The 25,219-nt window shown below is 47.3% G+C and overlaps 1 protein-coding gene across 3 annotated transcripts in view; it reads right to left on the reverse strand.

The window, feature by feature from the left end:
* The window catches only part of LOC8040319 (protein SCAI), a 46,223-nt gene that overhangs the window by 8,353 nt on the left and 12,651 nt on the right, over window positions 1-25,219 (reverse strand). For 2 of the 3 annotated variants that reach the window (XM_029990457.4, XM_040499593.2), the window contains exons 7-13: window positions 21,985-22,125; window positions 14,797-14,992; window positions 11,264-11,354; window positions 10,085-10,239; window positions 8,998-9,171; window positions 3,678-3,778; window positions 1,957-2,043 (exon numbers count right to left, since the gene is read on the reverse strand). In XM_029990457.4, coding sequence (XP_029846317.1) covers window positions 1,957-2,043; window positions 3,678-3,778; window positions 8,998-9,171; window positions 10,085-10,239; window positions 11,264-11,354; window positions 14,797-14,992; window positions 21,985-22,125 — 945 coding nt within the window. The remainder of the gene's footprint in view (window positions 1-1,956; window positions 2,044-3,677; window positions 3,779-8,997; window positions 9,172-10,084; window positions 10,240-11,263; window positions 11,355-14,796; window positions 14,993-21,984; window positions 22,126-25,219) is intronic. The other variant, XM_029990458.4, reaches the window with a different exon arrangement.

Below are 25,219 nucleotides of genomic sequence, written 5' to 3' on the forward strand. Positions count from 1 at the left end.
CTGCCGATGTTTTCGGGCAGAGTTTCGGGGACAACCTCCGGGCTCCCTTACAATTTTATGCTGGGCGAGGTGCCTCAAAGAGGAGGGAAGCTCCAAAACAAGCCACCAACAACAGTGGTGTCATGACCGAATAAGTGCTGAAACTGTAGGTATTCTGTGCCTTAACTACCTGCCGACCCCCACCTGTCGACGCGGAGGGCACTGCCGACATCCCTCAGTTGTTGAACCAATTAGAAGCATTTGGTTAGCACAGGGCCGCTATACACAGTTCCAAGTAGGTCGATGCAGAAAGGGAAAAAAACACTCTTGAACCAGAGCGCTGCACCAATGCTCCGCTTACCCTTTCCCTCGAAAGCTCGTCTGCTTCACGGAGTGAACTGTTACCAGAGGGTGGAGAAAGCATGTGTGCAGTGTACGGAGGCAAGTTGTTTCCACAATGTTAGGCGCCGCTCTGATATTATAGCGTGTTTTTGAGCGTGACATGGCCTATGCAAGAACAGAATCGACTGGGCAGTAGTGTGCTGTCATTGGTTGCACAAATCACAAAATAAAAAACGTAAAATAAACGCCGATTCCATGTGCGAGACCCACACTGTAAACAGAATGAATGTGGGTGCGGCATGTTCATGCTGCACCGGCTACCCGCTGCTCCGGACCTACAACGCTGATGGCTGGCGAGTTTAAACAGGAAAGACTTCTTGCCATCGAAGAACAGTCGCGTGTGCTCCGACCATTTCCTGGACGGACAGCGATTTGCGGAGAATCCCGTGCCGTTCCTTCACCTGGATTACGACCGAAAGGTAAGCGGTGGGCGGCTTAGACATTGAAAAAAGAAAAGAGCTACGTGACTCCTGGTCCACTGATTTAATAACTCTATTTTTCTTCAGGTGGTAATTGGCAGGCGACACCTGGTGCAGAACGAAAATGCGCTGCCGAAATATAAGCGTCGGGTATGCGTAATTTGATCGCTTTTAGGGATTTCTGAAATTGTCAATTTACCAAATCAGAAAAAAAACAGGGATCCGTTGCAGTTGCTATCTGTAGTTGGCATTTATATATTGATTCATATTTAAATTCGAGGTTTCTACTATTTCAATTAAAGCAGACGTGGCAGCGCAGGTCTGAGCCCCTAACCGCGCACTTAGTTCAAATGTTCCTGGCACCCCCAAGCTGCAACAACTCGAGCTCAGCGCAAATTCACATGCCGCAATTCAAACCCTCCTTGCTTCGTTCAATCCTCAATTTCACTAGCGATCCTCAATTTCACTAGCAATGCCCAATATCGCTAGCGATCGAAACGCCGAGTTCGGTTTGGGAGCGACGACTGCCCCAGAACCGCGCTAAAAATTACCCAGAAAAAGATGCCAGGAAGGCAGGATGCACTTTTCCCCATGCCTGACATACCGATTAGGATAGTGCTTCCCTCTATGGACAAAGATAATGAGCCGAGGGCGCCGAATAAGGCAGCCGTGCCGGCAGAAGCAGCTGCGATTGGTGTGGCTCGGTGAGCAGGGTAACAGTTCAGTAAGGGCGGTCAGTCATTCAGACAGGTTCAGATTTTCCCAAATGCCCGGATGAGGGTAGATGGCGCTACACTCGTTAAAATGACGCCGCCCAGGAAGCCCAACTTTGAACAGTGTATAGGCAGGGATTTCAAGTTTTTCATTTCTAACTTTTTACTCAGGTAAGTTTGTTCAGTGAACCCTCAATGCACGTTTTTCGGTCACCTCTGTACAAAATTTTAGCTCTGCACACTCAGAAACCGATCTATTCCATGCCTTCAAAGAGTCATTGATCCCTTTGACTCACCCTGTAGTACAAGAAAATGGTGCTGCTGATTTGGCAAAGAGTGCTAGGGTAGCATGCGTGACGTAGCTTCTGCTGTTGCAAGTGGTCTTACGCAAACTCTCGTGAATTGTGGCATCAAAATGAAGAGAAAAAGAGTGGCACAAGTACCGGCAGGCTCAGGTAGGGAGGCGTGCCCATGGCTGCCTGAGGCATCCTCTGATACAAGTTCTCAGGGTCCCCCACCGAATACTTAATCTACGAAGAGGGGGAAACAATTGGACGCAGTGCACTGGTCAGTCGGGGGAAAGGACTCAACGCACGACATTACACCTGCACTACGAGTCCGGTAGACACTTGAATTTCTCTAAATTCTCATCTTTAACTGTTAACCCATCTAAGCATTTCCAAGACAACCCTCTGTGCCCCATTCAGACTACTACATTGACAATGAATGCAAGGCCCGTGGTACACCTACACAGCAAAACTCGCTAGTAAAATGCCAGGAGCTCGTCGCTTTTTAGGCGGGAATACCGCAATCACATTGAGCACTGTGCTTGCTGTGATACCAAAGTTTAGGTTAAACTTTAATGCCATTAAGATATGTACGCACATAGTATAAAACTGTTTGCTGGATTGAAAAGAGATGAAATGGTCTATTAGAGGCCCACCACAGTCCTATGCCCCCTCTGTTGGCAGTCACAGTAGCATTTGGAATAGAGAGTAGATCCCTATGCACCTAACTTGTAGTCACATGCTTAGCACTGCTACATCTCATAAATGTCAATTCTAGGAAACTAAGGCGTTTCTGCATTATTCCTACGCAATGCTTCGATGGGGAGGGGGCAGTTATCCGGTGCCTCAACCGACGAATTATGGTTGAGACAGCTCTCGATGCGTGTAAGCAGGCACTGCATTTGATTGTATGCCGCAGTCATGAACACAAAAGAACAGCTAGAAAGAACTCCGCGAATGGAAAGGTTATCCTCTTGTTGACCGATACATGTGCACGTGTGCATGCCCCCGCAAAAAATGCCAAGCATCGTACAAAAAAAAAAAAAAAAAAGAAGAACCGTGCACATTCGGGAAATTGCCAGGCACAGACAAGCACAGTGCTCAAAACAAAGGTGCATGGCACGCACCAGTGGTAGTGGGAATCACTCGTGCATAGAAACCACACACCAGGTAGGCTAGTCAAAGCACCTTTTGTAGCACAATATTTTCAAGAACTGTCTTTACTCAACACTGGTGGCAGAAGCTGCAGATGCGAATAACTGAAATGTATGAATTCTTGAACCATCTAGTTCGTAGCATTTTTATACACGTTCAAATATATGCTTGAAATGGTGTAAGTTAGCAATGTATAGCCGCTGACAGAATGAAAACAACAGGGTGTCTTTTTTCTATGTCCAGCCTCCAGCACGCACCATAGCCTTCAGCCCTACGAGGGGGCCTTGCTCGAGGCTTGCGGGATGCTGAAGTGCTGTCAAAAGTTGGAAGCCCGCGCTGGAAGCGGGACCACCGAAGGACCTCCCTGCCATTCTCACCCTGCCTGCGACTATGCGGAGAGCAAGTTGTCTACAACACCGCGATTCTATTGGCTTTGATTAAAAGGATAGAGGGTAGACATCAATGCAAGATGCCTTGAGGTCTACCCACTGTTTTTTGTTCAATCAGCCAATAAGAGCTCGATGTTCTAACATCGTCGCAACCCCTAGGCAAGAAGCAGATGAACTTGCACTTTGCACAGGAGCCATCATTGCAACAAGTGAGCACACTCCATCCAAAGAACATCCAAAAAACAAACATGCATAATCGTCTATTGGTACAAACATCTGTAATTACGGTCAGGCTATGCAATGGCATAAGCTCTCTGGTAGTCAACCTCTCACCTTGAACATTCGATGTAGCTTTAGGACAACATGACAGAAGATGAACCTCAGCATCAACAACCTTAGGAAGTCATCACCGTAGAATTGCAAGTAAGCGGGGTCTGCAACGAGAACATGCAGCACGTCACTTGGCAGGTCACGCAAATTTCGGATCAGGTTAGACGTCTGCCGAGTCACGAATGTACACAATATGGGGACTAGATAACAAAAAGGCTCGAGGTCCACCTAAGCACTTCTTGTAAGTTGTGAATGCGAATGCATGCGTGCCGGGTTTCGACTCCCGTGTTTTGTTTGCGGCATATTTGCATTGGCCGTGTGCGCGCTCTCCCAGCTCTCCTCGCAGCTCTGACCTTGGATACTTCGTGTCACAGGTGCGCTGTTGGCACGAACACGCAGCGCCATGGGGCGGCGGTTGTTTGAACTGACGCACGCAGCGGCCAATGTGAGCCTTGTCGACGCGTGCCAGTCAATGAAACTGAAGGCAAAATCCATCAGATTTACTCCGCTCCTTTGGGATCGGGGAACTAGGTGCCGTTGTCTAGGCTTTTTGCGTGGTTTCATAGCTGGGAGCTGGCTTCACTTGGAGAAAGAACCAAAGGCAGATCAAAAGGAATGTTACCTTCTTCTTCTTCTTCTTTTTTTATATTTAATATAAATCTTCTCATCAATGCCGCACATTTTTTTTCTTGCTTAATTGTTTAATGTGACACGAGCAAAAATAAAAAAAAAATATTATGATCAGATAAAGAGTGGCATCAGGTATTGGCTTTTAGCCAACCAGATGCCCCAAACTGGTTTTAGCCAAAACTTCAACATTCCTTTTGTTCGTATCGACTCCTGTCTGACTGTTAAGCGAGATTTTTATCTAGCAGATTTTCTTCCCTTGGTAAGCATCTTAAACACTTCTTCGCGAATCATAGTTTAATATTTGAAATAACTGCCTATGCATGCATGCGCAATGCGGATTGTTGCGTTTTACCTGCCCTATATTTTTTAAACCGCTTAAAAGAAGAGAAAGCGATCGATCGATTCACTGAAGACAGACCTACCAGGATCAAAACGTTTTGCATCTCCTCATCCCGTCGCTTCTGACACAGCTGTTGAGGGCAAACCTTTTTTAATATTTGTTACTCGTGAGTGCCTTCTTTTTATCCAGGTTTCGATTTATACACTATATATATATATATATACTTTTTTTTTTTTTTTTATGCGTCAAAATTGTTTTGGATTAAAGCGAGCTGTGTATATTCTGCGTATCTTTCATTTTGACTCTTGCACTGGGTCACAAACCTTTCTATTTTCTTGCAGTAAAAAAGAGGCCTCTTAGCACCTCTTCACTGAAAAGACAGAGCGCTGGGCCAACCCTCATCTTTTCAAATCCGTTTGGAAAAAGATGTACTTTGCTGATGTGAGGCCGTAACCTTCAACGTCACGTTTTCCAGGCCTTTCTAATGCAGTCAGCGTGCACAGGACCCTTTGGTGTGTCGAAGCTAGTGTCTAAGAACCAAGTTAGCAAGAACAAAAAGTTTGAAAAAACTTTGTCCCTGTAACACCGAATTAGAGCGCAGCTCTTGAGGAGCAGGAGGGAAGGGTACTGGGGGGGTGAAGTGACCTGGGGGGGGGGGGGGGGGTCACGTGACCTTGGGGGGTCACGTGACGATGCCGATGATGTTATCAGTGACGTCACTGATGACGTCATCAGTGACGATGACAATGTGCACTCCGATGGCGTCATCAGCGATGATGACGATGACGATGCGGATGTCGGTGACGTCATCAGTGACGTCACTGATGACGTCATCTGTGATGATGACGATGACGATGCGGATGCCCCCCGAAGTCACGTGACACCCCCAGGTCACGTGACCCCCGCCGAGGTCACGTGACCTCCCCGATGACGTCATCGTCACTGATGACGTCACCGGCATCCGCATCGTCATCGTCATCATCACTGATGAGGTCATCAGTGACGTCACTGATGACCTCACTGGCATCCGCATCGTCATCGTCATCATCACTGCTGACGTCACCAGTGACGTCACTGATGACGTCACCGGCATCCGCATCGTCATCGTAATCATCACTGATGACGTAATCAGTGACGCCACTGATGGCCTCACCGGCATCCGCGTCGTCATCGTCATCATCACTGCTGACGTCACCGGCATCCGCATCGTCATCATCACTGATGACGTCATCAGTGACGTCACTGATGACCTCACCGCCATCCGCATCGTCATCGTCATCATCACTGATGACGATGACGATGCGGATGCTGGTGACGTCATCAATGACGATGACGTCATCGGCGAGGTCACGTGACCTGGGGGTGTCACGTGACTTCGGGGGGGGGGGGGGGGGGGGGGGTCACGTGACTTCAGGGGGGTCACGTGACCTTGGGGGTCACGTGACCTTGGGATGACCTTGGGGGGCCACGTGACCTTGGGATGACCTTGGTTACGCCGACGCCGACGGCGACGCCGCTCAAGCCGGGAACGGGCCCCTAAGAGCTGTGCTCTAAAATGTAGAGCATGACTGTCATCAGCTGGGTGGGGGCAGTTGCACCTGATGCTTGTGGCAGAGCCTGCATTACATGAAGCAGTCTCCCCCTCTCACTCCTTTTAATGTTGCGGGACCATGCCTCACGCCGATCGAACTCGAGAGGGGCACGAAAAAGGGAACGGGGTTCTTTGCAGGACCGGTAGCCACTGTTGCACCCTGGCACAAAACACGTCCTGTCTTTCTTGGCTTGTGGTCCCTCCATCATTGCATGCATTGTCTACATGCCACTGAACAGCACTGATCGCGATCAAGTTCACTCAATCATAAAAAAAAACACTGCAGCAAAACAAAGCGACGACGTAAACCACGCGAACACGAACAGTACGACAACACTACAATCTGAGCGGAAAGGAGCACAGCTTTTACCTGCAGCACCCCCTGCCGTTCTTACGCGCCGTCATCACTGCGCCGACCTCCTCCCTCCGTTGCTTCTCGGCATGGACGACACACTGCCCAGTCTTAGTACACCATAACTACGTCTCACCCTACGATGGACTAGGGCCTGAAGGCTGGCGGGCCGAGCACTGCCTCAGAAAAGCTTGCATCCACATTGCGAAAGAGTGCGCGAGAGAAATTACGATACGCAGAGTACGAAGAGCACTAATCTAACGCATATGGTTTTCTGTTATGATAGTGTGCTATCTTATATTGGTGAAGTACGGGTATAGGGTATTTAGTTCCATAAACATTCTTGCCATATTTTGTAAACATGTCAACCGTTTGGAGAAGTTGAACGGCGTGCAGGCAATGCTGACACAAAGTCGTTTAGCCTTAGCCATAACAATCCAATCCAATCCAACTTTTGTGTACGTAAAACGTTCCCTGACTCACATCTCCCTTCCACACGCAGTCTGCACATACACGCTTCCGTGTCGAACACTCTACCCGACTCATCTTCACTTTTTAATGGCCACTGGTTCTGATACCGGGTCCTCCTCGCTCGATTGCTTCCAAACGGTATTTAATCCCTTCAATAGCCTTCAGCAGTGCCAAGCAGACGGAGCTGCCGCAAGGGCTCGACAAGCAGACGAAAAACTCACCCCCGCATGATTAGCCTTGGCGCACTGATACGTTTGAGGCAGCAATATACCACGTGGTTTCTAACACGCTCGTGATTGGACCCGGCGGCCTGTAGCATTGGGCTTTAGTCCATCGTGGGATGAGACGGATTATACTGAAAACTGCAAAAATCGCAAGACCTACCTTCTGCCCTTTCAATGTTCAAAACTCATGAACAAAAACATTTTCGTAGTTCAAATTTGGAGTTTTGTTCTAGTCACACATTTTCCACCAACATATATTTTTTCCTGAATTTTTTGAGGACCCATCATTTTTTCTTGTACGATTTGAGATGAAATCACCAACAAATACTTCACTACCTTCCATGCCCATTCCGTAACATCTATTTCTGTTAACCTTTGTTCAACTTTCAACTGACTACCGTAATATCCCGAGTCATCGCCCATCCCCGAGCCATCGCCCACCCCAATTTTTGGGCCAATATCGATTTCCGAAAACACACCGAGTCATCGCCCACCCCTTCAAATAACCCAGCGCGGACTCTGCGATCCGCGAACACTCATCCTATCCGAATGACGCGGCCGCGGACCTTACAGTTGGAGGACGTCCGTGACAAAATAAACCGAAGGAGGGAAAGACACTTCTTTTTGTTTACGCATTTCCTCCGTGAGCGACCCCAAAGTGGTCGTGTATCCGTGCGAAACGAAAACGATGGAGATAACAAAATAAGAGTTTGTTAACGTAACCGCGGAGTGTTAGGTCAAAGTCTGTCTTCGCCGAAGTAAGGTCACTGCGAACCCGCTCCTTCTTCCCGCGCGTCGCGACCGCGGTTGTGCAATATTTTAGGCAAAGCCAAAGCGTAAATAAAGCTTTGCTGGAACGTCATACACAGACGTTTGCAGAGCGTCCCAACCGTGCATTGATAGCCCGCCGTGCACGGACGCACGTATGTACGCACCAAACAAGAAAGTTGCGCAAGAGTTTGTAATTGACAAGGCGCCCGACTTGGCCCGACGCCAAAGTATTTGCCAACGCGACTGCCGGCTTTCACGCTTTCCCAGCATTGCTCTTAGTCGCTTCTTTGGTCCGCTCGCTCGCTCGCTCGTTGCGCCTGGTTGGTTTTTCTATTTTCTTGTAGACTTTTCTTTCTTTTTTTTACTAACTGGGAGAACATAATGGTGACCTTCTTTCACGGAACAAACGTTCGTGCTATATGCAGATCGGCGGTGTTTCTAGCGCGTTTGCAAGCAACGGACTTCGCTATAGTAAAATATTTTTTCGTGAGCATTTTTTTCTATAAAACAATGAAACTAAATCGAGTTTTGAGTTTGATGTATCTCTTGTGCATCAGCGCTATATACGCAGAGAAAAATAGGCGGTTTTTTCCGCTTTTTTTCAAGTGTTTGTGCACACCCACCGAGACATGGCCCACCCCACTTTTTTAACGAATTTCAGGCGGTTGGGGGGTGGGCGATGACTCGGGATATTACGGTAATTGCCTCCCTGCTCTCAAAAGACGACCAGCTTATGGGACATCCCAAGCTAATGACGTCGGTTCGCTCCATGGAATCCCAGTTAATGCTTTCACATTAAAAACCAGAGATCCGGTGACGAACAGACAGAGCCAAAATGAGCCACAATCCCAGTCTCGTTGAAAGCAGCTTCGGCCATGCTTTTCACGAGACTATCAAATCAAATTGCGGCCAGCGGGAAGGTGGAAAGGAGGGGGTGTGCTTGCCTATGCTGCGGGAGCGTATGAGCACGCGACTGGCCTCGGCCATGAAGCGGTTCAGGTGTCCCTGGGCCTTGTCCCAGAGGGACACCGGCACGTCCACCACGTGGCACACGAAGCACAGCGCTGTCAGCGGGCTGTGCAGGAACAGCGTCAGCAGGTTGCCCTTGTGCTGCTGGTCTGGAAACACAAGGCGTTCCGGGCACGGTTACCGTGTGGACAGGTCCTCAGCCGCGGCAGCCAAACTTTCTGTCTGCGACGAGTGGTGGGCACCTTCGGCAACCGATCGGAACGGAACATTAAAGAAACTTAGGGACGGAAAACGGGGAAGTCTCACGGAGAGTCTCAAATCTTCACTACAAGAGTAACATTGGGCTCAACTGGTCAGAGTGCATAATAGTATAAAAAAAAGAACAAAGCTCTGACAAAAAAAACGTCTGTGCCAGGTAAAAAGGATATCAAACTATGAAGCTACAGCAATCCTTAAATATTATTGCTCGTTCCTTTCAGAAGTTAAACCACTCGCTTCGAGACATCCATACTGACACCTTTTAATCTGGGTACCAAAAAATTTCACTCTTATTCTTTTTCGTATCGAGCCTTTGCTTTAAAGGCGTATACATCTTTGTCACATGTTACAAATATGATGCCGAATTTTTCCAACAATACACACAAGTTCAGAACCCACATTTTGAAATGTCTCGAAATGCCGCACGAATAGCAATTACTAACTCATAACCCCAGCACAATCCTCCCCTTACCCCGCAAAAAAATCACAACTAGGTGTATACACATTATTCGAGCCTAGTCAGCAGAACCTCCTACTTGCCTGAAGATTGCATGCCTACACTACTGCCACTTCTACTATAGTCACTTGAAACGTAAGAAACGTGAGAAAAACTCCTCCCATAAGGCCTTCAACTCTTTCCCCGTTAGCAGAGTGAATGCTGGTGAGGAGGCGAGTGTAGTGGGAAGAAACAACCAATCACAGTGAGCAGACAACTTTGTTGGGGGGAGAGAGGCCCAACTGCTCGGACATGTGCTAGAGGCGCGTTCGGCGACGCGACTTGCGGCGGCTGCGGCGCGTTTTTACCGTGAAAGGCGGGTGGCACATCCTCGGGCGACATGAGTGCCACCAGGGGCTGCCCGAAGAACCGGGGCATGTGCTGGAACACGTGGCTGTTGTCGCTGTCCATGATGAGGAACAGGGGCTTGCGCGTGTACGGGTACAGGTCGCCCGGGTACAGGCTGCAGCCCCCCGAGGGGATGTTGCGGGCGGAGAGAGAGAAAGGAGAGGAGGGAGAAGAGGTTCGGGTTAAAAGGTTCCCGCGACAGATGGACGAGAGAAAGCGACCACGAGCAAGCAAGCGAATCTGATCGTGCCACAGTCATCGGTCATGGGGACAAGGAAAATAAATTTGTTTACGCTTCGTGCATTCTTTTTATTTTTGCTTGTATACTTTTAACATGGTGACAGTGTGCATTTGTATGTGCTTTTGGTACTCCTTGACTGTTTGTGTTTCTTAAGGATCTACTATTAAAGGTGGACTTGTTTTGTGATCTTTTACGGGCCTTGCTGTCCTTTTCTTCTTTTTGTCCTTCCGACTTGGACCATCTTACTGCTCTGCGGTATGCGAGTAAATTACAATTTATTTTTGCTAAATGCCTCGCCTAGCTGTTTGCTTCAAGAAGATTTAATACATCATCTAATTTTTCTCTCGGGAATTTCCAGATAAATACCTCTTACAAATTATGGGACACAAAAGACTAGTGGAAAGCCTTTGCTACGCGTAACAACCAAAATTAAACTTTGAAATGTGTCTCTAACCACAGGATTGGATGGCTAAAACCCGGACAGAGCTGAGGCGATGTTGGCAAGCGCTCCTGAACTCCAGATAAGATGAATTGTGATTAAACATTAGTGAAGTAGGGCTGCCCTTATTGGGCGACAGCCAACTGAAAGTGTGTGAATTTCATACTTGATGAACTGTCCATTCTATACTGCAGCAACGTCATTAGTGGGGTCCAGACCTTGTTACAAAAACTGTTAGTAGCCATGCTGATACTACCTGGTTAGTAGCCATGCTGATACTACTTTTGCGTCATCGTAGCACGAGAGGTACCACTCAGAATGAGAGTACCCGGATAGGAGAAGAAAGTCAACTATGAAGCTGTTAATGCTGCTGGTATAGTAGTGTGATTAGTCCTCGCAGAGGAGACAACGTCTGCTAATGGCAAGATGGACGGCTCTACTCCCGGAACTATGCCTCACCAGTGCAGGTCTTTCAGCTGAATGTTGCGCTTGTTGGAATGATCCGGCTCCCGCTTGCTGTTGGTGGTCACTCCGCCGTAGTCGTATCCCACTGAAAGTTCGACAGAAGAACGACCCGATTGGAGCGGTCTTTTAGCAAGAACAGGGGCCGAAATGCCCTTTGTGTGTCGAAATTTATGAGTGTTTCAATGTTCAGACACGTAAGAAAAGTTTGTGAAACCTTCGTGCTTTCGCTCCTTCTGAAATGCAAACGGCACAGAGCATATTTTTTTCAGTACACGACGCGCCGCCTGGAGGGCTCCTGGTCGTGAAGGTAGCGATACAAGTGAAGATTGGGGGGATCGGTGGCCGAGTGGTCTAGCGCACACCAGCTCGGAGCACGTGGAGCGAAAGCTCGCGCTGCACAACCCAGGGATCCTGGGTTCGAGTCCCACCCCTGCCCGTTTCGATCTGGATGAGCATCGCACCGGCGTGCGGTCGTGTATCACTACTGCGTGATGCACGTTAAAAACCCCAGGCTAGCGGATGTACCGCACTGGCTAAATTTCTCATCTACAGCTGGGAGACTCGTCGCCCCTGTGAGGCAGACCAAGTTCTAGGCTGTATAAACACACACACAACCCAATTTTTTTTCAAGTGAAGATTCTGTTTCGTCTGCCATAGTCTCAAACGCAAGGTGTGGAGAGTTCCAAGCATCTTATTATCGCTCCAGAGTAAATAAGATTGTGGCATAAGCTGATGAGAGCGCTGAACAATGACTGCCAGACGCAATTTAGGTGGAGTTAGCCCTGCTCAAGGCCTTGCCTCTTAGCGAAAGGAGCGTAGCTAGCTACGCTCCGTTTCTCGGCTCTTGTTGGATGGAGAGTTGACTAACGTGTGGAATGTTTGTTGCAAAATTGGTTCTCCCTGGCAGGGTAGCTTTTAATTTGACATATTTTTATGTTTGAGAAACAAAGGATATAGATAGAGCCACTACTGTTAAATATCAAGACATTGCCTTTTCCGTTTCGGCTTCAAATGATGACGAATTTGGCTGCAGGCGTCTGCGGCGAGAAGTTTCTTACGCCGCGTGACTCGACGAGTTTGTCTATTTTTATGAGTACGGGTTGTTTTACGTTCACCGAGACGTTTGGAGGAAGATCTCGACCGCGTCGTTTGCAGCAAACAACTGTCGCAAGCACACACCTTCGGAAGCGCTGTGCGGGTGCTTGTTTTCGTAGAGAGACCGGTGTAAGCTTATCGTCTTATGTCAACTGTCTTGCATCATCTGGCTTGATTTGTTCGTTTACGCATTTTGATGCTGAGTAAATGTGTCGGTTCCCGTAAGAATGGCCCACTACACCGAGAAATGCGTAACCACCGTGACTGCAAAGACGGTTTCAGAACTCAGGGGTAACCTACACAGGTAAGAATTTGAGAGCCATTTGACTGGAAGCAATCGGGTGTTTGCCTTGCATCAGGTTTTTCCAGGTATATTTCCATCATTTAACTTCGGAAGGTCCGCGGCTCTCAAGTTTTGAGCAGTGTCCCTGGCCTCTCCAGGCAAATATTTTTAACAGCAAAGCTGTTATGCGTCAGAATCTGGGAAAAAATATGTTCGCAAATGTTGACAGAAAGCTCTCCATTGGTTGCGGCAAGTATGAATAAATAAAAATAAAACTTTCAGCCTTTCCACTGTGATGAAGAAGGGAGACCAGCAAAGCTGTATTAAGGTAGGACGACATCAAGGATGACTTCCTGGACGACCTCAAGAACGACGCACAGAGGACAACGTCTAAAACGACTTCTAGGACGACCTTGAGGACAATGTCTAAATGACGACGCCTAGCACGACCTCAGGGACGACGTCTAGGACGACCTCAGGGACGAAGCCTCGAACGACCTCAGAGACGATGTCTGGGACAACCTCAAGGAATACGTATAGGACTACCTCAAGAATGACTTCTAGCACGACCTCGAGGACGACCTCGAGGACGACGTTTAGGGTGACCTTGAGGACGACGCCTATACAAATTCAGCCTTTCCACTCTGGAGAAAACTAGAGTGGAAAGGCTGGAAAGGTTGCCATCGCTCATAGATGGCGGTAGCTGTCCAGAGTTTTGTGTCGACATTTATTTGGTGACGGACACGAAGCTGGGAAAACTAGCCCTTAACAGCTCCACTGTAAAAAGAGGGGGCAACCAGTGTGAATCAGCCTTCCTTGGCATTATTAATAGTGAGGTCCTGGTCCCTTGTTAACTCTAGGCATCGTCCTTGAGGTCATCCTAGAAGTCGTCCTTAAGGTCGTCCGAGAGGTCATCGTCGATGTCATCCTCCAGGCGTCGTCTTAGAGGTCATCCTAGAAGTCGTCTTTGAGGTCGTCCTAGACGTCGTCCTAGACGTCGTCCTAGACGTCGTCCACGAGGTCGTCCCAGAAGTCATCCTCGAGGTCTTTTTAGAAGTCATTCTTGATGTTGTCTGAGAGGTCGTCCTCTAGGCGTCGTCCTAGGCGTCATTCTCAAGGTCGTCCTAGAAGTTGTCCTCGAGGTCATCCTTGAGGTTGTCCTAGATGTCGTCCTCTAGGCATCGTCCTCAAGGTCATCCCAGAAAACGTCCTTGAGGGCGTCCTGGACGTCATCCTCTAGGCATCGTCCTAGACGTAAAAACAACAGCTTCGCTGGTCCTCCATCTTCACGTAAAGTGGATGGGCTCTACTATTTTTTTAGGTTACATTTTAATTGTGCGTTATGATGCACACCCACCTTGCTCGCGGATGCTATGCAAGAAAACAACAATGGAAAAGCTGAAAGGACTGCATATTTATTTTGTTGATTTTTTTTAGTCCTCCCGGTCGCTTTTTACTGTACACCGATAGACGCTGACACACGCTTGTACTGGACCATGGCTCGTGCACGATGGAATGCTACAATGCTGCTTTCATGGTCGCGTCTTGCGAGCATTGCACATGGTTTTAGACGGGGGTGGAATAGCAGATGGACGCAAGCGATGGCGGATGTTGACACCCATTTTATGGCTGTGTTTTATGAGCGTTACAGGTGATAGTAGTGTGTGTTCTAATAGCAGACGACGCCATACGCTGCCGCATGTCTGCTTGTACAACTAGCAGACAGTATCAGACAACAGACAAGACGCACTAGATGTCGCGGCCTAGGGCGGGTGGTGACCTCCCACCTAAAGTGCGTCTAGCGGCATAAATATTGCACTAAAAGATTCCTTTTTTCGCCGCTAATCTTTTTTGTAAAATATGTGTCCCATCTAAACCACTCTAAAAAAAATTTTGTTTTTAATTTTAGGGGTTTTTAAGTTGTCAGTGACCTATACCAATATACTTCACCATGAAAAGGGGAAGTATGTCAGTCCCACTAAACTTGTAGTATGACTCATGAAACAAAGCAACCCTTGTGACCTGTGCTTTGTTTCACGATACAAATGCTGTTTCATCTACTACCGACATATTTCACTGCGGAAAGGTGAATTACTACGTTGGTCCCAAGGAGGTCCCTTTCGGGGGAGGATTATTGAGGGTCGCTCACCGTCCTCGGGCTGCTTGGCGTTTGGAAAACTCCCGTCAGCCGACACGTATAGCAGCAGCACCCCGTTGGGAGGCAGCTCCTTGAAGCCCGAGGCCAGGAAGACGAAGAGCTGGCTGAAGCTGGGCTTGTACAGCAGGTACTTGTGCGGGTTCTCACGCTTGCCCGGGCGCCCGTCCCCAGTGCCCCCATTCTCCGGCTGCGAGGTAGTCATGGATGTCTCCTGAGTATGCAAGTACAGACATACTACTTGTCCTAACCGAGGGGCGTCCTGACGGAAGACAAGGGGTACTCCGGCAGTTCTTTGAGCTTTGTGAAATCGGCAAAGAAAAGTGATGCCAAAACCAACAGCTAAATACGCCCGCACTTTTCAGTCTTTCAAGGTCACTACCGGGCAGGCTTTTAGGTTGAGCAAGCAGTCCAGAAAACAGAGTGTGTAGCACATTTGTTTCGTGCTGCTATGCAAGGGCTGAAGCGAGCTTCTAAAGCATTCAGCTGACACCATCAAACTTCTCATCGACTACTTCTCCAGGTTCTTTCAGCACTCCACAAGATGACGTCAAAAGACATCATCAAAGCACTTAGTGAAATATTCGCACGAATTAGAATCCCGGAGGTCATTCGTTCTGACGGTGGACCCCAGTTTGCATCAAGTGAATTCAAGTGCTTTACACACAAGTGGGGAGCATGACACGTAACGTCAAGTCCCTACAACCCCCAAAGTAACGGCGAGGCAGCAAGAGCCATCCAAACTGCAAAAAACCTGCTTAGGAAGTCCGAGGACCCTGCACAGGCTTTTCTGGCTCACAGGACTACGCCAGGGAAGGAGGGCTTTTCGTCAGCGGAACAGTTGATGGGACGATGACTGAAGTCTACAGTTCACTTATCACTGCAGCTTCTGATGCCCAACAGGAAGTACACTGCTCGCTACAGGCAGCGTCACAACGTAGTGAAAGCCAAAGAGGCAAGCCACTACTACAAGCGTCACAGAAAAAGAGAGAGCTGGGCTGTCACCTAGATCGGCAGTCTGGATGTATTCGGGCACCGCACACCAAGGAGTGGTGCTACAGCAACTTGCAAACCATGATCATACCTGGTGCAGAGCATGGCGCATTACGTCGCACTACCAGACATCTGCAGACTGCGACAGAAAACACGACAACCAGCGTGGTCGCAGACAAGGGATCACCAGCTTTAACTGGCAGCAATAACGGCCTGGTTACCAGAAGCGGAAGGATTTCTAGAGCACCCACACGATATAGACAATAGGTCTTAGAAGAGATGGTGTTGTGTACAGTGACTGAAAGAAGAGAGTGAAGGGAGTCACGTGAGAGAGGAGGGCTCGGGCGGCAGATGCCATATTAAAAGGGCACAGAACAAACATTTGTCTCTATCTCGTCTCTTACGTTCTTGGAGGTTTGCACACGGTATGCGTCATAGTGTCGTGTCCAATGACTGAAAGAAAACAGCAAAGTGAGTCACGTGAGAGAGGAGGGTTCGGGCGGCAGATGCTATATTAAAAGGGCAAGGAACAAACGTTCATCTCGATCTCGTTTCTTACATTCGTTCTTGGAGGTTCGCACACAGTACGCAACATGGTGGCAGCGGTGGGATGATCTACCACGAAACCTCGAGGACGCCAGGAGTCAGTTTCCGATGGCACAAAACCAGTAAGGGCCTTCTCAAGCAGGAGATGCCGCGGCATAAGCGGGCGAGGTTCCGTTCTTCGATGGCGTGGCACAAGCGGGCGGGGTTTCGTTATTCAACCTTTTTGCCGTTGAAACTACGGAGAAGCTCGACTTCAGAGACATAGACCAGAGGAGGTGGATCATATGATGGGAACACTATCGCATCATCACTGGGCTCCACTTACGAGACCAAATGACCCAGGTCAACACATTTCTCTATGCTATGGGACGAGAGGCCGAGGATGTTCAATTTTCACTGAAGCTGTCAGCAGACAACTAAACGCCTATGATACAATGAAAGAAAAGTTTGAAGCCCACTTCATTCCTCATACGAACATCATATTTGAGCGGGCAAAGTTTAACATGAGGAAATGAGAAACGCATGAGACAGCGGAAGCATTCATAACAGACTTGCACAGGATGGCAGACACCTGCGACTACGGTGACCTCAGGGAAGACCTGATCAGAGATCGGCTGGTCGTAGGCCTCCTAGACAAGTTGAGTGAAAAGCTTCAACTGGACGCAAAACTAACTCTACAAAGGGTAATTGTGGTGGTTCGTAACTCCAAAACAGTTAAGCATCAACAACACGAACTGCGCGGTCACGAGGCAGCGCGTGCCGATGTTGACGAAGTTCATAAGCGAGGAGGCCGTTATTGTCCACCACACTGCAAACATTCAAAGCTACCTACAGCGTCAGAAACATTGTGGTCCTGCAGAAGGTATGGCGGCGCTCTGAGACATAGTAAGGCGCAATGCCCAGCAACGGGGAAGAAATGCAATGAATGCAAGAAAACTGGCCATTTTCAAGCGGTGAGCATGGCCACAGACCATCCAACACAAGCACGCCCAAGCAACAACGGGAGGCAAAGAAACTCTGCTGTGGAGGAGCTATTCATGGGAAAGGTGCTACACTCAACAGACGGACAACCATGGATGGTAAGAGCCAGAATTGGACAAAAGACGCTGACATTCAACGTCGACACCGGTGCAGATGTCATGGTCGTTCCAGCCACGGAATACGATGACCGTGCCATAGGTACCCTGACGGTTGCCAACAACAAGTTTCTCGTGGTAGGAAGATCACACCTCCCCACCCTTGGACAGTTCATCTCGACAATCCAGTGAAACAAGACGACGACCCAACAGAAAATCTTTGTTGCTGAAGGTCTCCACAATGCGTTACTGGGACGTCCAGCAATTTAAGCCTTTAACTGGCTTCCGGCACTGCATGAGGTCAGCGCTGCCAGCAGCCAGTGTCTGAGGGAATCCAAGTCGCTTCTGGAAAATCGTCTGGGAAGAATATAGACGACGTACAAGATCGCACTTCATCCTGATGCCAAGCTCTTTGCAATCACATATTCTTTTCGTGTGTCTGTTCCAATCCTTCTAAAAGTTCTTCAGGAGATACAGCGAATGCTGGATTTGGGAGTGATCCAATAGGTAGAGCACGCAACAGAGTGGTGTGCACCAATGGTAGTTGCAAAGAAAAAAGATGCCATATTAAAAGGGCGAGGACCAAGCGTTCGTCTCGAACTTGTCTGTTACATCCTCAAGGCCCGTTCACACTCTTGCGACCGAGTACGACTGAGAGGGACGAGATCTCGTACAACTTCTTCAATGTTTCTAGAATGAGGGAACACACTGACATTGTGGCGCCCTCTATGCGGTGACCCTAGAACTGCATTTCACAAAAGCGAAGGTTTTGCGGGATTTCCGAGGTCAAATGTGCGTAATACCCATAGAAAGGCTCGTTTATAACATTGACAAAAGTTTTTCGAGCCAAAAAAGAAAGGATATTGCGCGAGAAATAAAAAAAAATATGCCGGACCGCCGAGTTTACACTGCTTCCCAATAGATGGCGCCAGTGTGTTCTCTGGTTTAAGAAGTTTTAAGGAACCCAGGTTTAAGGGGTCGCAAGCAGTCGCAAGAGTGTGAACGGGCCTTTAGAGGCTCGCACACGGTATGCAACAGCCATTAGGTGGGAACACATTGTAGAGCCCAAAGAGTGAACTCCTGCTTGCCGCTGGCCTTACTTTTTCATACCTGCCAGTAAACATTCACTTTAAAGAAGAAAAAAAGAGAGACCGAAATAAAACAATTCAATGAGTCTGGGGGAAAAAGAACAGCTCTTTTAGTCAAATATCTGGGTTATTAGTTAAGCTATGTGTGTTGGTGTGCTGAGCCAAGAATGAGGCAAATCGAAGAGTATGAAAAAAAAAGCTGGAGTACCCCTTTAAAAAAACATCAAACCTACAAAAAATATATATTTTTTTTCTACCTGGCATGTTTTAAAATAAATGTTTTTTGAGAACAACATTTCTTTTTGCCCAATATTTATGGCATAATATGAATTTTCCGATTTGCAGGCAAAACAAAAATTGTACTCCTGTGGGATGATGATGATAGCATTTGTACCCAACTAGTGTGCGTTCGGAGGTCAGAGAACTCTGGGTGCACACTAGCTGGGTACAAACGCGATCATCATCCCGCAGGAGTAAAATTTCGCTTTCGCCCGCAAATCTATAAAAATTGTATTTTAGGATAAATTTAGGGTAAAAAAAAAATTTGTTTTTTCGACAAACATTTATTTTGAGACATGCCTGTCTTATCTAGGTAGAAAAAAAAAATTTATTTCTAAGGTTTAGTGTCTTTTTAAATGTTTGTTCACAATAGTTTCTTTTGTCTATGACTGGATGTCCATTCCCGAGAAAGGCGCAACAAGAGGTGCGTTGGTCAGAAAGTGTCGCCTATCCCAAACTGTTGTGGACACGCATATAAATTTCCTTCGCGATATATTGTTGTATTTCACAGCCACCTGCATGTTCTAACAATGCTCCGACACTTTGCTCATTTTGATAGCAGACTCGGATGGCTGACACGAAACCCCTTGCCAGACTTCACAAGTGCCTTTAGCTTAGACGAAGAGAGGGTCGCCGAATGTTTCCGGAGTACCACACTTCAAAGCATTTGCTCGGACCGGGGAATTAGAGCCAGTGAGTTACAGCCAGCTCTCGTAAGATGAGAGGCTACGGCTTTTTATATAGAGTAGCCCGCAATCTAGTTTGCGGCAGAAGAATGCCAGTCCGTTTGCCCACCGGTGAGCAGGCTCCGCCCCTTGCCAGTTTGCCCTGCCGGCCCCGATTTGAATGCACAAAGCTACCATTTTGAAGCCATTAATCGCTATGCTGTGACGCCACAGTGCCAAGAACGCGTTTCCAACTGGTGTTTTCAGCATCTTGTTCCGCTTGTGCATCGAAAGTGTTCCCGAAGTGGCAACAAATGATGTCACAAAAGCCAAAGCGCTATATGCCTCTTTTTTTTTTTTTACCATTTTGTTAAAACACCCGAGACTGGGTGAGAAAATCCCGAAACAACCAAAGTAAAAAAAAAGGTAAGGTGCCCAAGTTTCATTTAGGTATAAAGCTGTCAAGATTGGATGCCTTATCAATGTTATCATTGGTTCAGACAGTTGCGAAAGTGGTTGGTCAGGATGATGAGGCAGCACTCGTGCATCAAGCGGTAGGTCAAGTGGAAAGAATAATGGGCAGGGAGTACCCAACAGAAAGAAAGAACTTGAGAGAAGTGAGAGCGGTAAAAAACCAAGTTTGGAAGGAAAATTATTAGCGTCAGTACAAACTGACAACGTAGAAAAGTTTGCAATCTTACCAATGTCCAGTTTACCAAAGGAAGTCGAAGGAAGCGTCGGATAACCTTTTTTTTGTGAATAGACCGGAAACGTCAGAAAATTCAGGAAAGAGGTTTGTGGGATTCTTGAGGAGGAAGGATTTGAGGGTGAGACAAAGAGCGTAATAAGTTCAAACCAGTCAACTCTGAGCTTGAAGTTTTTTCTAAAAGCTTCCTTCTTGCATGGTTGTTAATGAAAATGGAACAAGGCAGAAGGCAGTGTCCATGTTTCTGCAACAAGGGTTGGGGTATGTTCAGCTAGAAAACTCTCTGTTGCTAAGAAGCACAAACAAATTAATCAGTATATTGAAAACTCATTGTGGCAGGAAGTGTTCAGCTTTTTCTATGGATATAAAGGACTTGTACTATTTCTTGGAAAAGAATAGACTAATGAAGAGAGGGAACCTTGCCCCATTTCAAAGACAAAGGAAGTGGGGCCAGAAAGCCCATAGAGAGAAATCGGTGCCTTGTGAGGAAAGAATAGTGTATGAGATACCTTTAGTGTGTAGGTTTAAGAATGTGGGGCAAACTTACAGCTGGTTGACTAACTGAGCATAAAAGGAACACAAAAAAATCAAAGCGGCCAATCCTGAAACAGAAACTCATGCGCAGGAATGTGATAACTAAACGGCACAGCGGTCAGAGACAGAAGTAGTACACAAAGAGGTTAATGATGGCAAACGAGTTATAAGAGAAACCATTAGAATTAAGTCAATAGGCAACTGTATAAGTTAGGCATGCATATACCTTGCTGACAGTACCAAGGTATTCCTGCATTTGTAATTCTTCTAATTCTTGCCTTGTGTTGTTTCTTTTTTTTTTTTGTTTAGTGTACCAGCACAAGACTTTTGTGGAAATTAGGTTTCCGTGTAAAAGTGACAAATTGCATGGAGGGTAAGGCCTCCAGAACGGGCTGGTTGGAGGTTCTCACAAGTGTGAGCTCTGTTTGAACCCAGCAAGGACATGGTGTGTCATAAATGTATACAATAGTGACTGCAAAGTTAAAAAAAAAAAAAAAAATATAGAAAAAAAAATATTTACTTTTTGGTTGGTGACGATTGTGGTTTTAGGGTGCATATACCATAAAATACCGGGCAAGTGCCCAGTCAAAATTCATAAACAATTGCGAAAAAATAGGGGACGGGCACTTGTCCGGTCATCAATTTTACAGACCAATGTACTGTGCATATTTTCTTAGATCTTACAAATTTGGGTGTGGGCGCCTAGTGTGTAATGGGCAGATACGCGGTATTCTACGGTAAGAGGTTTACTAAATAAACGTATTAGCCGAGTTTGAGACATTGTCTGACTGACTTCTTTCCCTTTCTCTTCTGCTTTGGTTGTTTCGAGATTTTCTCACCCAGTCTCAGGTGTTCTAACAAAATGGTAAACTTGCAACAACTCGCCTGTCTGCAAACTGTCAAGCTGAAGAGGAACTTGTGGCAGAACGGCTGTTACATACGCCAGCGCCGCCGCGACGGCACCAGGATCGCGACAGGCGACAGCAAGACGCTTCTACGACTTCGTCAAGTAAAATTCGAGAGACCACTTTTTTGGATGCAGTAAATACATTAGCCGGAGACGCCTTCCAATATTCACCATGGCAACATGACTCCGAAACAAAACTTGGGAGTTTCGGTCTTCCGGGGAACACTCGGTGGCTCTTATTGAGCCCAACTAAATTTTAAAACATTAAAAAAAAAATTAAAAAAAAATTTAGTACACGAGGAACCAACCACCCAAGACTGCAACAATTCAGCGGAGTGGATAGGCGGATGGCATCAGCAGAGAGGGGTTCTAGCGAGGTGGCACGTACGAAGGGCACCCTCCCCGGAGCGGGGGAAGCGTCGTACAGCTGGGTGGCGTCCTCCTGGGGTTCCCGCTCCAGGGTTTGCAGCATCCGGAACATGTCCAGCGTCAGCTCGCTGAACTTCACCTGGGCAGTGCCACCACCCGTCTGGGGGTCAGCGGGGGTGGCGGCACCGGGGGAGGGAGGGAGGGAGAGGGGGGAAGGGGGTAGAGAAACCTCGCATTACCCCGGGGAAACTCCTCCTCTCTTGTCTCTCTCTCTCTTTCTCTATCCTGCTAACATTTTTCTCTCTCTCATACAGAAATAGAGAGAGGAATGGTAGCAGCAGATAGTACATGGCAACGTTGCAAAATTTGCCCCTTTCCCACGTAGCGCTGTCGCAAGGCGTGGAGGTAGGAAGCTTCTGGAGGCGACATGACGCCACAAGAGATGAAGCCTAAAAGAGACTTTTGATTTGGAGGGACACGCCCCCAACGATGACCTCAATCGAACAAAACCAAAAGACGCTATTGGACGGAATGGACAGTCCATTTGGTGCCAACAGCTTTTTCGGTCACTCCTGGGGGCGTTCACACCAACCGTTACCTCTACTTCTAGCTTCACTTGGGATCTTCTCGTTTGGCTGGCTTGAGCCGGTATGTTGCCCCCTCTTCTTCCTACCTCCATGTTGCAAGGGCAGAGGTAACACAGAATGTGTTGTGCGTTGCTTCACGGTGATGTTGCACGGAAAAATTTGGTGCCCATTGTGTGCCTTGACGGCGCGAGTCTGGTCGTGCGTGACGTCTCTGATTGAGAGCCCTGCCAAAGCTGGCACTCCGATGGAAGTGGAAAGCGAAGTATGTGTCTCTCGCAGTTGCGCACCCCAGCTTCGACCCTACTTCATGTTTCCACGTGTTTTCTATGTCGCCTACTGGGGGACAGCGTGGGACACACATGGGACGAGTGTGCTGTGTCTGCAGTGTTTGGCAGGAACTTGCGTTCCATCAGTATGAGCACAAGTGCCAGCCAAAAGCTCTTGCAGCACTCGCGTCCAATCAACTTTTGTGCGACGCTTCTCCTTTACAGGTAGTGTGTTACGGAAAACTGCTAGGAGCCAGCCATATAACCCATTCCAAGCTAAAAGGAATCACATAAAATATGGCACCTTACAAAGTGCCACAGAACGACAACCGGAAGACGTTAACGAAAGTAATTGAGTGGCACGTGTGTTCGGACAGCCAGAAGTTGTAACCGGCCCCGATGGGCGGCCGTCGTCTCTGCTTTGAACGATAAATTTAGCCTACGCGGTACGACTGCTAGCCTTTGGGTCTTTGACGTGCATCGCGTGGTAGTGATACACGACTGCACGCCAGTGTGATGCTCGTTCGGATCAAAGTGGGCAAAGTTAGGGATTGATCCCGGGATCCCTGGGCTCTGCGGCGCGAGTTTTCGCTCCACACACTCCAAGCTGTGGTGCGTTAACAGACCAGGCAACCGGTTCCCCTGAGATGTTAAGCCGTACGTGTGCAATTAAAACCCTAATACAAGTTTAAAAAAAAACAAGTAAAAGTGCCAATACACACACACAAAAAAAAAAACTCAATTTTTATTTGCACGAAATCTCTGTCAGAAAAGTTGACAAAGTGTGCTAACAACTACAATGCAGCGGCGACAAATTATTATTTGTGTCACTGGCCATCAGGACCCGAACAAGATATATGAAGGTGCTATCGGAGAAGGTTGTAATGCTACGAGCAGAAAGAGAAGACAGAACGAAACAGGACAGGGAGTTAAGCTTTAAACGCGAAAGGACAGAGACGAAAGACAGGAGAACAAATGATACGGCACTACGCCTTATTGGCTGTGTTCCATATTTTCCCCAAATGAATCCGAGTTACTCCGGCGGGTCGTGTCACGTGACAACACAGATTGGAAAACGCTGAATGCGGGTAGGTTTTGGAACGCCAAGATAGAAAACCCTTACCCTGGAGTAAGATCGAGTAAATTTTGGAACATGGCCATCGTTTTTTCTCAGTTTGGGGAATTCCATCTCTTCTTACCGTGAGCCAACCAGCCCAGCTTAAAACTAAGGTACAGCCCCTATCAATATGGAAGGCCCACTCGAAGTGTGTGGCCGAGATGGAGGCTGTGGGGGTACCGCTAGTGCTTTGGACAATTCCAAGTCGCCGAAGGAAAGGGTAAGGCACTTTGTCGGTGCGTGCCGATTTTGTTTGACTCCGACATCTCTCTGAGCGACACAAAGCTATCCACAGTGAAAGCCGCGCCCGCACCAGCCACCGTCTTATTCATGCACTTCGTGCAGGTCTTTAGCATTGCTGAAAGCCTTACCTTCTCTACTTGCTGCCTTTCAGGCTTCACATTTCTCCTCGCCTATCGACGCCATGCTTATCAAGCTATTGCTTGTGCTCGTTGTGCATGGTTGTGGGAGTGGCTAAAAGAAGGTTGCCTCTCTCCAAATAAACATTCATTGGAACAATAAAAAAAAATAATGCAATATTTAAGACACGAGACTCGGGTCGATGTGCTGAAGTAGAAGCACATTTCAGAATCAATTCCTACTCAAAATGTGCATCGCAACATAAATATTGCGGTAAATGTTTTTCGGGGATACTCCATTTTGTGACGCGTTCTATCCAGGCAGTTAACAGAAATGGTTCTTTGGGAGCTTGGTGCTCCTTTAAGGGTGTGCTCCCATTATGAGTGAATGTATTAGCTAAAATTTCTCCACAGATAAAATAAGCCAGTTTTATGCTCACTACTAGAGTTTGAAAGAAAAAGCTACGGGTTAATATGTCGCAAATTTGACAAACTGCTGGGAGTTTTTTTTCTTCGAAAGTGTTGCAGGATCGAAATTCTATAAAAGGGAGTAATCTAGAATGCAATATATTAGCATGATAGATTACTACTTGCAACTCTTGTGCATTTGAAAAATTTGCTAATGTCGGTAACTACAACACGAGCAGGTTGTTCATAGTGTGCCTGCAAAATGAATGTATAGATTTAAGAAAATATTTTCGTGCTTTCAGTGTAGTTTTAAGAAATATAGCGGCGATAGACGGATGAAGATGGTAATTTTCGGAATGAAACCATAGAGTCAAAGGGTCATTAATTGAAAATAACCTGAAATAAACAAAATTGCGTAGGTTCAACTAAAAAAATTAACGCCGAACTAAAAACAAAATACTATTCCTAACCCGATTTAGATACTTCATTCCATACATTGATGCACATTAAGCATGCT

This window comes from Ixodes scapularis, unplaced genomic scaffold, assembly GCF_016920785.2.
Source record: "Ixodes scapularis isolate PalLabHiFi unplaced genomic scaffold, ASM1692078v2 PGA_scaffold3__209_contigs__length_174095766, whole genome shotgun sequence".
NCBI lineage: Eukaryota > Metazoa > Arthropoda > Arachnida > Ixodida > Ixodidae > Ixodes > Ixodes scapularis.